We start from the raw sequence: 16,805 nt of genomic DNA, 5'->3' as shown, positions 1-16,805 counted from the left end.
TTCTCGGCTGCTCAGGTTCTGAAAAATCCCCATTCCACAGCCGTGTCTGTGGGGCGTGTCAGGTGGCGCCCTCCCATCTCCCCGTCCTACAAAGTGAACTATGACGGAGCGATATTTAAAGAAATGGGGGCGGCGGGGTTGGGAGTGGTCATCCGTGATGCTGAAGGTATCGTAATCGGGGCTCTTTCAGAGAGAATTCCCCTTCCCCTTGCTGTTGCCACGGTTGAAGCTCTTGCATGTAGAAGAGCTGTCCTGTTTGCTTTAGAACTGAGTATTTTCGATGCGTCTTTTGAGGGTGACTCTTTAATTGTAACAACGGCGCTATGTGGAGGTGATACGAATCACCCAGAGTTCGGCCTTGTTTTGTCGGACTCCCTGCTTCTGGCTCGCAGCTTCCGTTCATGTAACTTTGTTCATGTAAAACGTTTAGGCAATTTAGTTGCCCATTATCTTGCTAGAATGTCTAAGTCTAGTAATGAGCTTCAGGTCTGGATAGAATCCATTCCTAGCGAAATAGCTCCTCTGGTTTCTAATGACATTTTGTAGTCTCTGTTTTCGTTCAATATAGCAGACCTTCGGGTTTGGTTTCTCAAAAAAAAAAAAAAACGGCTTCTTTTTTTTTATTTTTTTTTATTAAGTTCTGCTTTTAATGATACTTCTTCATTATCAAACCAAATCAGTAAAATAATTGAGCTAATCGAAACTCATGTCAACATGGCTAATTTTGATTATGGAGAGGTAAGTTTTACGTGAACCTAACATTCAAGAAAAAGTAGAAAATTGATGTAAAGATGACTCTTAGCCAATCATCATCTATCATGTAAAATAATTAGAATGTGGTGCTAAAGGGTCCGTTTAGATTGAACTTATTTTTATTGAAATTGAAAACTGAAAACATTATAATAAAATGATTTTTAAATATGTGAATAGTATTGTGGAAACTATTTTTAATATTTTTTTAATAAAATAGTGTGGGTCCCGCGTGAACAGTGCTACAGTGCGTGAACAGTATGTATACTGTTCATAAACAGTAGATTTTTCCTCTAAAAACGGAAACAAGTGCAGGAAAAAAGAAAAAGAACAAAACATGAAACGCTGGAAACGTGAAAAATGCATACTCTCAATCCAAACGGGTAGAAAATTAGTCAAAAGTTTTAGCAAAACAACAAGAAATTGATATACCATATTATCATTGTTACTTGACAGATAAATAATGAGGTTCTGTGACTCTACCAGTACCGCTAATTACTTAACATGAGTGGACCTCGCTAGAACTCCTAGACTTGAAGTCTAAGTTGTTTATTAATTCCTCTCGTCATGCCTTACATAGCTCAAGCCAACCTGGTTGCTGCTTATTTTGAAACTAAAATTATTAGTATAGAATGCTTCATTACGTATCCAAATTTTCTGTAATACTCTTCTTACTCTATTTTATACTTCACAAATGAAAACATAACACTTGTCCAACTGTTCAATAAATTTATACATATTCTTATTTGCAATAAGACTAAACTCATTCCTCAGCTCTCTTCTCTAGTCAATTCTGTCGTCTCTTGCTATTCCATGTACCATAGGGTTTGGCGATGATGGTTGGCCATGGTTGGAGGTGTTGATGGTGTCAATGAAATTGTGGTGGTGGTGGACCTTGTATATAGATTATAGAATCGTAGATATTGGTGCAACAAAAAGTCTAGATAAAGTATTCCAAGTTTGTCAGTACTCTATCTCTCTTTACTTGGTGCCTTTGGTAGTAGTATTTGGTAAGCAAATTTGGTGGTTTCTTAACTTTGAACCAACCCTGTTTACTACTGGGTCTGGGGGTTGATATTGGTTAATATGCATTCAATCTATTGAATGGGCAGACTGACTCAGACCTTTCAATTTGATTGCTGCTATGAGTCTAGTCAAATTTGACCACTTCTAGATCCATGTTTAAGGACTGGTGGTTAATCGATGGGTTTTCATATTTTTATTTATTTATTTATTTAAGGTTAATGAAATAAAAAAAGAATAGCATAAATTTAACATTTAATTAAATAGGTCAACAAGTGTCATATTTTTATTTGTACCACATAAAGTGGAGCAAGGAAACTTTTAAAAAAGATTTGAACTCACTTCATGACATCCTAATTTATGGGTCCAATTTCTATTTTCTGATAGTCTAAGAAGCTTGAGAGTTTAGATGATAGTTATAGACCAGGCATAGTCCAACTGTTCATACCAATAACCCGTTAAATCAATACCTAAACCAGTTTGGTTGTTTAGTTGGACCATTTATGCAATCGGATTGATAAAACACAGCTAGTCTTTTGCAACCCGTGCAATCCAAATAGGTTGTTCTTGTATCTTTACAAATGTAATCCCTCTATTGCTATATATGGAATCGTATATTCTAACACTAAGCATTTATTATGATTGTGTTTGTATATGGAATTATATATTTTACTACTTGAAAAAAATATAACATACCAAGATTCTAGCGGAGTTCAAATATAAAATAAAAAAATTTAATTTAATTTAAAATATATTAGAATAATGATGCGTAAAATTGTAATTTGTAAGGCTTTAAAAACTTATGTGGCACAGTGCTATAAGTTCAACCAAAAGTCAAATGTCTTTGCTATATATATAAAATGTCCAGGACAAGTAACGCTGAATTTGAAATTGCAGGAAAAAAAAAAAAAAAAAAAACTATACATTTTTCATATCTATGAACCAAGAAAGGACTTACAATTAGGATTGTGCAAACCAGTACTGAAGCCGACAAGACTGACCGGCACCGACCTTCCCACACCGCCACTGCTATCAACCGACGGAGCCAATGTCGGCGAACGGAACGCGCAGAGAGTTCCAACTCTGATGCGGTGCAGTAATCGGAGTAGCAAATCCGAAACCGAAGCCTTGCCGAATCGAACCAACCCCTGTTTTAAATGTTTGGAACTTTGGATACAGCGTCATTTTACCGAGATTTTGTCTTTAAAAAAGCAAAAAAAAAAAAAAAATACAAACCCATCAATCATCTCCACCATGTTGCATGCCATCGTTCTTCTTCTTCTTCTCTTCTTTGTTTTGCACTGGTTCTTCTTCACTCTACAATGCACTGGTCTGGTCTTTTATTACTCTTGTAATTTCTAGTTTTTATTGTCTTCTAGAGAGATTAGTACTCTTTTAAAGTTTTAATGTTTCAACTTTTATGACCCCACACGTGTCTAGCTTTGGAAATGACAAAAGAAAAGTTTAAAAGAAAATCCAAGTATCAGACTTAGAGCAACCACATTAGTGGATGCAAAAGATTCCGTCTATTTTACTTAAAAAAATATACTTTTTCTATTTTGCACAATCAATTTTATAAAACGCCCACATCAGTCCATTTATACACTATATTTGATATAAATAATATTTTTATATATTTTTTTAATATTATTTTATCAATCCATTTCTTTTTCCAATACTTCCTTTTATTTCTTCTTCTTTCTTTTTTCTTATCTCTGTCGTTTCCTCTTTCTTTTCTTCCTCTTCTTTCTTCTTCTTTCTCTCACGTTCAAAACCCAAAAGCACCAGAGCAAGAACTCCATCAACACCACAGCCATCACAAGCACCACAACGCCTCTCCAATCCACCGATCTTCGTCAACCCACAAAATTGATCTCCATCAACACCAATCTCCGTCAACCCATCACAAGCATTCCATCAACACCGATCTCCATTAAAACCGATTTCCATCAACATCGATCTCCGTCAACCCATCACCGATCTCCATCAACACCGATTTCCATCAAAACCGATCTCCATCAACACCGATCCACATCAACCCATCACCGATCTCCATTAACACCGATCCAAATCGCCTCTCCAATCCACGATCCACAATCACCGATCACCAATCCAACGATTTTGTTCTAGTGGTTGATTTTTGATTTTGTGTCTAAGGGAGTGTGTGTATCAGAGAAGAAAGAACATGATGATGAAGGGTTAGTTTTGCAAATGGAGAAGAGAGAGAGAAAAAAAAGAGCGAATCAGAAATTATTAAAATATTATATACACATGCTACAGTAACCGTGCATATATGCACGGTTACTGTAGCTAGTGGATAAATATACATGATTATACAAAATTTTAGAAGCGCTGATGTGGAGCAATTTTGAGACAAAATGTGTAAAAGTGGTGTCTTTTTTTATTGAGAGATGCTAAGTCTACAATATTTTTACAACATTTTTACAACAAATCACAAGTAGTTAGTTGTTATTGGTTCAAATTTCAAACTAACGCTAAGATTACTTTTTTGTCTCAATAATAACAACTAGTAACAACTTGCCACTAAGGATTTGTTGTAAAAATGTTGTAGACATATCATTTATCTTTTCTATTATATAAGATTTTGCATCCACATTAGTGGATACTCTTAGATATTACTCTATTTTCCCACCACTGTGTAGGTATAATATTGTGTAATATATATTAATATTTATTTATACTTAAAAAACAGATGAATCATTATTAATGCTACGTTTACAGTATTTTAACAATAGAAACTATAAACTAGTAAAAATAGAAGCTATAAACTATAAACTTAATAATATTTATCATTTTTTTTTAGTAAAATGTTTTTTTTTTTATTATTATCAATTTTTCAGCACTTGTTTGGACTTTGTAGTGTTATATTTTTACTTTAGTCCCATTGAATATTGAATAGGTCGAAAGGATTTTTTTTATTAAAAAAAAAAAATTTCAATGTTTCAAACCGACCAAACCGATTAAACCGAGCCGACCAAATCACACTACTATAGGTCGAAAAACCGACCCTAATCGGTATGAATTAGTTTTAATTATGAGAAAATCGATCCCTATCGGTTCGATAACAATTTTGAGAAAAAACCAAGCCAACTGAACCGCGCACACCACTACTTACAATGGGCTTCTCCCCTTGAGGAAGAAAGAAGAGAGTGACCATAGAGGTGTTGGCATAGTTTAAATTTAGGATAAATTACAAAGTTGGTCCCTATCCTTTACACTATATTTCAATTTAATTCTTAATTTTTTAATTGTGTCAATTTGGTCCCTAACCCTTTCAATGCCGTGTCAATTTAGTATTTGTCGTTATCTATTGGATGGAAAAAGTTGATATGTCAAATAGAATTTAAAAAAAAAAAAAAAAAATTTCCATACCACATTAGCTGTCAATTGTACCGCCATGTCATATTACATTATAAAAAAACCCCCCAAAATTAACATGTTCACACTATGGCACTCCATTCATATCAAATTCTGAATATCTTCTTACATCTGAAAATTTGATTTATTCCCAGAGAATTCATTCCAAGTTTCAAACAGGATTATTAAAGACAAGATGGTGAAGATGGTGGTCAGGGCCATGGGCTCAGTGCTGACGAGGTTGCCAGCCACCCATGAGTCTAGCATCTCCTCCAGAAATTACCTACCCAATCCTCCACAAAGTTCAAGAGGCAACCAAAACCTCCACCCTGCTTAATAACGATGCAATATGGAAAAATCCATATTCAAGCCGAAAACAAATAAACATCTAGGATTTTTCAAATCAAAAGCCCAGATTTGAATTATAAAATTACAATTAACCGAAACTTACAAATAGGACATCGAGACCTTCTTAGGACTTCATGATGAGTTGATTCTAACAAAACCCAAACTTTGGGTACCAAAGAACTCGAAAATGAAAAAGCAACCAAAGGAAAGAGGCAAGAATTTGGACTTGGCAGTTTATCTATTGAGCAAAAGAATAAGACTAATGGAAAAACCCAAAGGGATCACAAAGAATTAGGCCTTTTAATTTGATAAGGCCATGTTTGTTTTATGGGAAAAATTTTAAGCTTGATTTCTTTTTTTCTTTTTCTTTTTTGTTAATTGGGTAAATTAAAATATTACGAATTGAAACATAATTTGGTTGTTGTGATTTTTTTTTTTTTTTTTTTTTTTTTTTTTTTGAGTTTGATTTTTGAACATGTTAATTTGGGTTTTTTTTTTTTTTTTTTTTTTTTTAAATTTTAATATGATGTGATGTTACAATTAGCTATTGATGTGGTATAGAAAATAATTTTTCATTATTCTATTTGACACATCAACTTTTTCCATCCTAAGGATAACGGCCAGGACTAAATTGATCCAGTACTAAAAATGTTAGGGACTAAATTGACACGATTAAAAGGTTAAGAACCAAATTAACATATAGTGTGAAGAATAGAGACCAACGTTGTAATTTACCCTTAAATTTACTAAGTTATCAATTAACCGCATGACAAGTAGCGCCACAGAGGGATTACATTTGTAAAGATACAAGAACAAGTACATAGGGCAAATTTGCAAGTTCTCATGGCAGTCATTGGTGCACAAAAATAAATACAAGTTGCATGCAAGTCCAAAGGAAGGGGAAAAGATCATCTCCATTTCAAATCTTGCCCATTTCATCAATTTCTTGGTATGGATTAGTTTATACAAATCTAAAAATGTACAGTTTGCCATATCATTTAAAATTTGAAAAATGTGTCATACATTGTTACTTAGATCTAGAACATAAAATTTGGACCATGAAATGGACAGTTTTTGAAATAGAGAGTATACGTACAGCCGGTGACAATTGTGAGTCTCAAGTATAAATAGAGGCCTCATTCTCAAGAAAGACACGCACACATCCTAGAGAACTAATCTAAACAGAGATCATTTTAATATTAGTTTCTTAGGAGGTTCTCTTAGTTTCATATAAGGCATTCATGCCCGTAAAAACTTTCATGTAAACTGTGCTATTAAGTTTAATCAGGTTTATCTTAGTTTGATGCAAATTCTTAGTTGTTGTTGTTAGTCTTTTTACTATTCTTTGAGTTTGAACTGTTCGATGCAAATTCTTAGTTGTTGTTGTTGTTAGTATTTAGTGAGTGTTTTAACTGTTCCTAGAAATTGGTAACTTAGAACTTAAGTTATTTGCTTCTATCTTTAGTTGTTATTTACATTTCCTCCATTCGAGCATTGGAAATCCTCTTAATTGGGACATTATTGAACCACACTTTCTTAACCACGAAGTCAAATAATTCACCCTAGTCCACAAAAGGTTATTTCGAAGCTTGTCATAAGGCATTCAAACCACTTGTACTTCGAAAGAGTAAAAATTAAAATACTTAGAACCTCATAGAAGTACAACCCATTGACGCCTTTAAGATAACTGGTTGCAGCACATTGTTGTGCTAGTAGAACTGCATTTCAATGAACATGACAAAGAGGGCAGTAGTTTTTGCATGAACAATAACCCAGCTATGATGTCTTATTCGTCTCACTCACACTTCATTATGAATAACAAATTCCAATATTGGTTATCTCTTTTTCATGTCATAAGGCCAGCCAATTTTTTTATTTATCGTCTGTGCAGCTTCCAATATTCAGATCTTGGCTACTATTATAAATTTTTAGTCCAGAGATAATTAAATAATTAACAATCATCTACTAAATATCAACTAAACCAGTCCAATCCCCCCCCCCCCCCCCCCCAACCCCAAAAAAAAGGTCTAAAATAGATATAATAAATCCTTCAACTATCAGAATGGTTATTCGTCTTTCAATTGAAAACTGAAGATACATTAGTCAACTACAACAATAAAACAAGTGTCTAATGGAATTTAGAACATGCACATCTATCAACTTTTATAACACTACCGTGAAACAGATCCAGAGATTAGAGTTTGCTGGCATGTTTACCAAACAATGAATGCCGGCCTTCAGCAATAAGCTCCCCTGTTGCTTTGTTCCTTATAAGCACGACTGTTCCAGAGTAACCACCTTTTCGTCCTAAAACCCTTGAGGTAAGCTCTAACTCATCCTGCAATATGCCATATAGGGAGATCAATTGCAAAAGCAAATCTAGAGCCAGAAGCTGCAAAGATGCACAAAATATGAAACTAAAAGCCTGCTTATTTTACTTCTTGAGTTTTTCCTCTTCCAACAGAACATGTAACTAAAACACTACAGAAGCCAATATGATTGCCAAATTATTCAATTTGTACTTCATATTAAAAGGTAGAATACGTGAGAATTGAACGCCAACACCTAGGGACCATATTCTAGATCAAATTTTAAGAACACTACTAGTCAATTAAACTGTATTGCTAATATGTCAAGAGCCTTGTGACTCAGTGAAATTGCCTTGCCATGAAGAATTTAGAAAATAATGTGCAACATAAAGTTTCCGGGTACGAGTTTAATAATTCATGATATCGGTTATTTTTTTTAACTGATTGTTCACTAAACATAATAAATCAAAAGATTGATTCAAGAGTCAAGACTCTACACATGCACAATCTAATTAAAAGACATATAAATCAACCCAAAACCATGTCAAACACTTGAAGATGTTTTAAAATGCCCGGCTAGCTTACATCAAGCTTCGCGGTTGAAAGAAACGAGATTGACATGTCCACCGAAACATTCATGGGGAGACCCTCGACATGGACAACAGCACCACCAACTTCATCAACAAGGTTTGCAATTGCACCTGAAGCCAACTTCCCAGTCCTATCCTGCAAATACCAATCCCAAAATAAAGAATTTTTCATTTCTAAAAAAAATTTAGAATTGGATAAATGATTAAACTCTGCATTTCCTAATAGTTTAAACTTTTAGGAAAATTCGTAATTTATCATTCTACATCTTATTTAAAGTTTAAAAATCCCACGTGTTAGACCTGCTTAATGGTTAAATAATTAAATTTACCATTTCAATGGCTTAAGCTTTAGGACAGTTGCTAATTAAACAAAATCAGTGAAAATTGAGGCCAAAATTAGTACAAATGATTGTTTTCAATAATCTAGTTTCTGATCCGCATAAAAAGAAAAAGGCATATTCTTATTCTCAGATCATAATTAAGCTCTTGAATAATCCAATATTCCAACAAAATATAAACATATAAATGCATAACATAACACACAGATTTTCAATTATTTACAAACATGTAATATGAGAAAGTGGTTCAGCAAATTAATAAGCGGGTTGAGAGTTGAGAGTTGTGATAATCTTACGGTGAGGCGACGAGGGACTTTGAAAGTACAGGACACTAAGCCGGGTTCGACCCGGTCGACTCGGATTCCCCGGAGGGCAAAGTCCTCGTAGAAACTCGGTTCGTGGCCGACTCGGTGAGGGTGGATTGTGAGTCGCGACACGCTCTCCGATTCTTTTTCCGAACTCATTTCCAGAAACTCTCTAGCCTTCTCCATTTTATTTTTCTGACTCTTCTTTCAGGTTTCCAATTCTGGCTAGCGAGTCCGTCTATTCATTCTCTCTCTCTCCGACTTTTCGCGAGAAAAAACAGATTACGATGAAAGGAGGAATTATACGGTACGGCCATTGACTTCGTGCAACCTATTACTTGAATGAAATCCAGACCGTTAAATGTACATAATAAGTTGGGTCCTCAACAAATCAAATATAAGATAGTGATGATAAGATATGCACATTATTTTTATTTTATTATTATATTATCAATAGTTTTGACTTTTGAAGTGTTATTATTATATTTTATAATTATGATAAGAGTATTCTTGAAAGCCGAAATGGTCCACATAGATAGTTTCATTAAGATTCTGGTGATACGTGTGGTATTATCTTACCGTTACTTCGCGTGGAGTTAATAAAGATCATATTATAATAATTATTATTATTATCCATCCAGCGCGATCATTGCGAAATTGGGTCATCCACTCGATTGCCTCTAATTGGTTGGTCGTTGTCTTAGTTAGTAGGTCGTCAATCCACTCTCGAAGACAACTAATCTTAGGATGAGGTCGTTGCAGAGTGGATTTGAAAGTGATAGGACATTCAACCAAAAAAAGAAAAAGTAAGCTTAAGACAATGTCTAAATTTCGACACTTGGCATGCATAAAACTTCCGATGCATCATGCATGGCAAATCACAAATATGCTAGCAAGTCATCATACTTTATTGCATCCTTAAATACGCATACATAAATAAATAAGAAGTGTCACCATTCATTTACCCTCTTAAATGAGTCCTAAAATAAAAGGCCTTCTATTTTTCTATCATAAAGTCAACTTGTTTCTTATTAGGAGAAAAAAAAAAAGTCAACTTGTTTCTTTTCGTGTACAAAGTGTAACACACAAATTACTCATAAATATAAGGACAAAGTTTAGTTATAAAATTGATTATAATCTAAGATTACAATCTTACTTAATATTATTAACGTTACTATATATTTCAAAAAGCTAACCTTGAATTGTATGTTCTTTATACTTTTAAAATACATATTAAATTTTGTGCTAATCGGATATTATTTATTATATGATCTATAAGATTATATTTTAAGCATAATTTTAAACTACAAAAACTTATAATTTAAACAATTTATTGATGACATAGCTATTGATCTTCAATTTTCTAGAAATTTTGTAAGCATAGAAAATATAATGAGAAAATGTAATCCAATTTTGAATTTGTTAAAATTCACCCCCAATAAAAATATATTGAGTAAGGTTGTAATTTTAGGTTATGACCAATTTTGTCATAAATATAAATAAGATTTTTTTTTATGAAAATATAATGAAGAATTTTTTTTTGAGAAGAAAGACAATAATTATCATTAATGAAGGCTGGTAAAATCAGCTTGTAATATAGTAATGATATCTGGTGGTATATCTTCCATCCAGACATGAAATTATGGGATGGAAATTGCTCGTCTCACAAGCGAGTGAACTACAGTATTACAATGCTTACGAACATGGAAATAATCTAACATTGAAAAATGAGAGGCAAGATACTGAATGTCTTTGCAATGTGGCTGAATTTGGATAATGAGTGAGTGCCTTCTTTAAGTGCTGTGATGAGGATCTGTGAATCGCCTTCCAAGATGACCCTTCCAAAACCCTTTCCCAAAGCCAGTTCAAGACCTCGTCGTGCTAACAAATCTTCAACCTCAATAGTTGTAAACTTTGGGAAAGAGAGACCATTACTTTACCAAGCTCATCCTTAATTATCACCCCTATACCAACACAATATTCTGATTGAAAGAGAGCGCTGTTGAAGTTAATCAAATAAGAATTTAAATGTGCACAAATGTAATTCACAAAAGGCCTTGACATTAAAGTATTTCTTGGTTTCTTTTATATATATATATATTAGAAATCCTAATAACTAACTCCAGCCAAAACCCACTCCCTGGGCTCGAGCTATCGAGCCCATGGAAAACCCCCCAAGCGCAATTCGACCGTTTGATTGAGTCCAAATTTCACATATTCCTATATTTCACCATTTCTTTTTAATATCACCTATCAAATCTTTGATATGTAGACATGAACATAAAGACTGTGAGTAATATTTATCGATCTCATTCTCACAATTTAACGGTCCGATTGATCCCACATTTCACCACACCCTACATTTCCCTCATGATATTCAAAATGGATGGATGTGATCTTGATTTGTGATTGACATGTGATCATTACATGTCACATGCTTAGAAGTTTGACCAAAGTATAACCAATCCCGCCTAAGATTTGAACCGCATCATTTCTAAGATCTAACTATTTGATCTTAATCATGTTCTGCAAGAATTAACCACTCACCATATCCCTCAAGTACGCCAATTGAATTTCCAATATTCCCACTAGATCATAAAGTCCGCATGTAAGACATCTAAACACCAAGAAACATTGATCGGACCCAATCTCACAATTTGACCATCTAATTGATTTAAAAGGTTCCACTTCGCCAACATGGCCTTGACATAAAAGCATTTATTGGTATCTTTTCTTGTCACACTGTGGTACCTGCACAAGTGTGCACAATTGTTCATCATTTGGCATGAATAAAGCTTCTAGTTCATGCCGTGTGGCAAACTTCACAAATTAAGAAAAGACCACTAGAATTTTGAAAGCTTAAAGCGGCTTGCCTAAGCCTATTGAAGTGTAGCACTTTAATTATGTAATTTTATGAAAAGTGATGAAAATATGAGATTTTCATAATACAAACCACCTAAACTATAAAGAAAGAACCTCTCATAATACATCTTGAAACTTTCACATTTTATATTCCATTCACATGTACACACTTAAATTATATGAGTGATTGGTCGAATTAATTATCAGTTGCAATGTTTTTTATGTGCTGATGCGTATGATGCATAAACCCCATTTAGAAAATAAATTAATAAAACTTCTCATAATACAATTGAAATTGTCACATTTTATATTACATTCACTTGCACCAACTTGAATTATATGAGTGATTGCCTGAATTAGTTGTCAGTTGCAATGCTTTTTATGCACTGACACGTATGATGCATAAACCCTATTTAGAAAATGAATTAATAAAATCTCTCAAAATGCATTTGAAATTGTCACATTTTATATTACATTCACTCATACCAACTTGAATTATATAAGTGATTGCCTGAATTGGTTGCCAATTGTAATACTCTTTATGCGCTATCTCATATGATGCATAAATCCCATCTTTAGAAAATAAATTAATAACGTCTTGATAGAGTCTCTATCTAATTCATTTTGTCGTTTTTATAGTACTATAGTTTTTGAGTGGAGTTGTGATGTATTTTTGTGTTAAAATCCATTTTCCTCTCTTTTGTATGTGTGTGTGTTTGTTTCTCAAAAAAAAAGTTTTTTTTTTTTTTTTTTTTTTAAAGATAGAAATTTCACTCTAACATAATTTAAGTGTATATATGTGTAAAACTTCCTCTTAAAAACATAAACTCCAGCCCTTACCTCCTACACCCAACAAGCACTTATACTTATAGAGTAACCATCGCGCCAAGAGTGTGCGGTGATATTAAGTTTTAATCATACTTATGAGGAAAAAAAACTATCTAGATCTTTTTCCCAACATTTAGGTATGTGCTATTACTTTTTAGCTATTCATAAATTAATTAATTGATAAGTCCTAATCTTTTTCTTGATAATTTAGGGGAGGAGGTTTTGAAGCTTAAATCTTTTGTTAGAAACACAAATAAGTACTAATTACGCTACAAAGTTAGTGAAATTAGGTATAATAAAATTTTCACTAAAACTCCCAAAATATCCCACAAACATTAAACCCTTTATTTTAGAATTTTGATAAAGGGAATAGAAAAACTATTCCTATATTTGAAAGTTTAAGTGAGAGGAAACACTCATTCTTCCATTTTTCCTCAAAATCTCAATTTTTCATTCTCCCAAAATTGGAAGGAATTAAAGGGAATGAAATTTTCACTAAAACTCTCAAAATATCCCACAAACATTAAGCCCTTTTGTTTTAAAATTGTGGTATAATTATAAGAGTGAAGAGTCCAATTAATGGGTATTTTTAGGACATTTGTTAATCAACCATTTGAGGAAAATTTTAATATTCCTTTCATGGAAAATATAAAAAGTTGTAAAAAAATCACTTACTTTTTTCTTTCCTTATAAAAAGTTTCTAAAAATAATTTCAAAATTAATGCCCTTAGGACATCCATTAACTTTTCCTTAACTAAAAGATTTCATTAATTTCTTTCTATGTTATTCCTAAACAAGATTACTTATATTCAATTTTTTTATTTTATTTTAAAATATCCAAACCAGATTACTTAATTTCATTAATTTCTTTTCTTTTCCTTTCCATTCATTACCTAAATACATTTCATTCTATTCCTTTATAATTTACTCATTTAATTTTGTTATGAACTCCACAGTCGCTTAAGCATCTCTTGATTCATCATTGTTTTCTTGATTGGATGTAAACTTTGAAGCATAGAAGCAAAAATGAAAAATAATACTTACATTTTTTTAATTAGATACAAAATAACAGTGTTATTAAATCCGTATTGAACAATTGGTTAAACCTATGAATCAAAGCATTATTCAAAATAATTTGATGTAAAATACTAGATGTGCAATGATCTAATCTCAAATCGTGTAAATTGAGCACTTGTTAATCTTGGGTATCTCTTTTTCATGTCATAAGGCCAGCCAATTTTTTTATTTATCGTCTATGCAGCTTCCAATATTCAGATCTTGGCTACCATTATAAAGTTTTAGTCCAGAGATAATTAAATAATTAACAATCATCTACTAAATATCAACTAAACCAGTCCAATCCCTCCCCCCCCCCCCCCCCCCCCCAAAAAAAAAACAAAAAAAAAAAAGGTCTAAAATAGATAAAATAAATCCTTCAACTATCAGAATAGTTATTCGCCTTTCAATTGAAAACTGAAGATACATTACTCAACTACAACAATAAAACAAGTGTCTAATGGAATTTAGAACATGCACATCTATCAACTTTCATAATACTACTGTGAAACAGATCCAGAGATTAGAGTTTGCTGGCATGTTTACCAAACAATGAATGCCGGCCTTCAGCAATAAGCTCCCCTGTTGCTTTGTTCCTTATAAGCACGACTGTTCCAGAGTAACCACCTTTTCGTCCTAAAACCCTTGAGGTAAGCTCTAACTCATCCTGCAATATGCCATATAGGGAGATCAATTGCAAAAGCAAATCTAGAGCCAGAAGCTGCAAAGATGCACACAATATGAAATTAAAAGCCTGCTTATTTTACTTCTTGAGTTTTTCCTCTTCCAACAGAACATGTAACTAAAACACTACAGAAGCCAATCTGATTGCCAAATTATTCAATTTGTACTTCATATTAAAAGGTAGAATACTTGAGAATTGAAGGCCAACACCTAGGGACCATATTCTAGATCAAATTTTAAGAACACTACTAGTCAATCAAAATGCATTGCTAATATGCCAGGAGCCTTGTGACTCAGTGACATTGCCTTGTTCTCCCATGAAGAATTTAGAAAATAATGTGTAACATAAAATTTCCGGGTACGAGTTTAATAATTCATGATAGAGGTTATTTTTTTAACTGATTGTTCACTAAACATAATAAATCAAAAGATTGGTTCAAGAGTCAAGACTACACATGCACAATCTAATTAAAAGACATATAAATTAACCCAAAACCATGTCAAACACTTGAAGATGTTTTAAAATGCCCGGCTAGCTTACATCAAGCTTCGCGGTTGAAAGAAACGAGATTGACATGTCCACTGAAACATTCATGGGGAGACCCTCGACATGGACAACGGCAGCACCAACTTCATCAACAAGGTTTGCAATTGCACCTGAAGCCAACTTTCCAGTCCTATCCTGCAAATACCAATCCCAAATAAAGAATTTTTCATTTCTAAATGATTCTAATCATTAAAAAAAAGAAGAAGTTAGAATTGGATAAATGATTAAATTCATGATTTTCTAATAGTTTAAACTTTTAGGCCGTAATTTATCACTCTAGTGGTCTCCACTCTACGTCTCATTTAAAAATTAAAAATTTCACGCTTATCGGTTTAATAATTAAATTTGCTATTTCAGGTTCAGGCTAGCTTAAGCTTTTGAACAATTGCTAATTAATCAAAATCAGTGAAAATTGCACCCAAAATTAGTGCAAATGATTATTTTCAATACATCTACTATCTAGAGCCTGTTGGTAACGTTGTTATACTAACTTTGTATGTTTTGGAAATATGTGCGGGTGAAAAAGCGTGTGTAATATTGTTTAAAATCTGAAAAATGTTACTTAAAATATCATACCAAACGCCCCCTAGTTTCTGATTCCAAAAATAAAAGAGGCATATTCTCAGATCATAATTAAGCTCTTGAACAATCCAATTTTCCAACAAAATATAAACATATAAATGCATAACATAACACACAGATTTACAAACATGTAATATGAGAAAGTTTTTCAGCAAATTAAGCGGGTTGAGAGTTGAGATTATCTTACGGTGAGGCGACGAGGGACTTTGAAAGTACAGGACACTAAGCCGGGTTCGACCCGGTCGACTCGGATTCCTCGGAGGGCAAAGTCGTCGTAGAAACTCGGTTCGTGGCCGACTCGGTGAGGGTGGATTATGAGTCGCGACACGCTCTCCGATTCTTCCGAACTCAGTTCCAGAAACTCTCTAGCCTTCTCCATTTTTTCAGGTTTCCAATTCTAGCTATCGAGTCTTTCTATTCATTCTCTCGCTCCGACTTTGCGCGAGAAAAAAACAGATTACGATGAGAGGAGGAATTATACGGTACGGCCATTGACTTCGTGCAACCTATTACTTGAATGAAATCCAGACCGTTAAATGTACATAATGCGTTGGGTCCTCAACAAATCAAACATGTAAGATAGTGATGATAAGATATGCACATTATTTTTATTTTATTATATTATCAATAGTTTTGACTTTTTTTTTTTTTTTTTCCTGAATAATAGTTTTGACTTTTGAAGTGTTATTATTATACTTTATTATGAAAATTATGATAAGAGTATTCTTGAAAGGGTCCACATAGATAATTTTGTTAAGATTCTGGTTACGTGTGGTATTATCTTACCGTTTCTTTGTGTGAAGTTGACAAATTCACACTAAATGTTATATTATTATTAGAAAATGGGTAATGTTAACTATTACCTTTAGGACACTGGTCAAGAATCTAATTAAAGAAAATTTTTATAGGAAAAGAAAAAAAAGTAATTAATATTTTGACAGTTTTTTTCATTTCCCATAAAAATGATATCAAAATTTTCTTTAATTGGATTCTTAACAAATGCCCTAAAGACACTCATTAGACCTTAAGGTATTAGTTAATAATTTATTTTAAACCGGATTTATTTTAAGAAAGTTTTGATATCACTTTTATAGAAAATGAAAAAAAAAAAAACTATCAAAACATTAATTGTTTTTTTTTTTTTCCCATAAAAACTTTCTTAAACTGGATTGTTAACTAATGCCCTAAAAGTACTTATTAACATG

At 33.0% G+C, this 16,805-nt stretch overlaps 3 protein-coding genes across 3 annotated transcripts; 1 reads left to right on the top strand and 2 right to left on the bottom strand.

The window, feature by feature from the left end:
* Positions 1-123: 123 nt before the first annotated feature.
* Positions 124-546, top strand: LOC115951755. The gene has a single exon (XM_031068905.1). It carries the CDS (start codon positions 124-126, stop codon positions 544-546), a length of 423 nt encoding a protein of 140 aa, XP_030924765.1.
* A 6,986-nt stretch (positions 547-7,532) lies between these two features.
* On the bottom strand, positions 7,533-9,306 carry LOC115985312 (acyl-coenzyme A thioesterase 13-like). Its single transcript, XM_031108272.1, has 3 exons — positions 9,033-9,306; positions 8,394-8,534; positions 7,533-7,837 (listed from the first exon to the last, which is right to left on the bottom strand). The coding sequence occupies exons 1-3, from the start codon at positions 9,225-9,227 to the stop codon at positions 7,694-7,696; spliced, it is 480 nt and encodes a 159-aa protein (XP_030964132.1). The 5' UTR covers positions 9,228-9,306; the 3' UTR covers positions 7,533-7,693.
* Positions 9,307-14,149: 4,843 nt separating this feature from the next.
* LOC115985304 (acyl-coenzyme A thioesterase 13-like) lies at positions 14,150-15,999 on the bottom strand. The gene is made up of 3 exons (XM_031108262.1): positions 15,788-15,999; positions 15,013-15,153; positions 14,150-14,454 (listed from the first exon to the last, which is right to left on the bottom strand). The coding sequence occupies exons 1-3, from the start codon at positions 15,977-15,979 to the stop codon at positions 14,311-14,313; spliced, it is 477 nt and encodes a 158-aa protein (XP_030964122.1). The 5' UTR covers positions 15,980-15,999; the 3' UTR covers positions 14,150-14,310.
* Between the last annotated feature and the right edge of the window lie 806 nt (positions 16,000-16,805).

This window comes from Quercus lobata, chromosome 1, assembly GCF_001633185.2.
Source record: "Quercus lobata isolate SW786 chromosome 1, ValleyOak3.0 Primary Assembly, whole genome shotgun sequence".
NCBI lineage: Eukaryota > Viridiplantae > Streptophyta > Magnoliopsida > Fagales > Fagaceae > Quercus > Quercus lobata.
The sequence above is the reverse complement of the archived record's forward strand: the minus strand, read 5'-3'. Positions and strand labels throughout refer to the sequence as shown.

What these genes read in the sequence shown, in the direction of transcription:
- LOC115951755 (XM_031068905.1), top strand. Translation starts at nt 124, where the DNA reads ATGGGGGCGGCGGGGTTGGGAGTGGTCATCCGTGATGCTGAAGGTATC.
- LOC115985312 (XM_031108272.1), bottom strand. Translation starts at nt 9,227, where the DNA reads ATGGAGAAGGCTAGAGAGTTTCTGGAAATGAGTTCGGAAAAAGAATCG. An exon ending in AAGTCCCTCGTCGCCTCACC is followed by an intron (nt 8,535 to 9,032) that starts GTAAGATTATCA and finishes TGGTATTTGCAG; the next exon opens with GATAGGACTGGGAAGTTGGC. An exon ending in TTTCAACCGCGAAGCTTGAT is followed by an intron (nt 7,838 to 8,393) that starts GTAAGCTAGCCG and finishes GGCATATTGCAG; the next exon opens with GATGAGTTAGAGCTTACCTC.
- LOC115985304 (XM_031108262.1), bottom strand. Translation starts at nt 15,979, where the DNA reads ATGGAGAAGGCTAGAGAGTTTCTGGAACTGAGTTCGGAAGAATCGGAG. An exon ending in AAGTCCCTCGTCGCCTCACC is followed by an intron (nt 15,154 to 15,787) that starts GTAAGATAATCT and finishes TGGTATTTGCAG; the next exon opens with GATAGGACTGGAAAGTTGGC. An exon ending in TTTCAACCGCGAAGCTTGAT is followed by an intron (nt 14,455 to 15,012) that starts GTAAGCTAGCCG and finishes GGCATATTGCAG; the next exon opens with GATGAGTTAGAGCTTACCTC.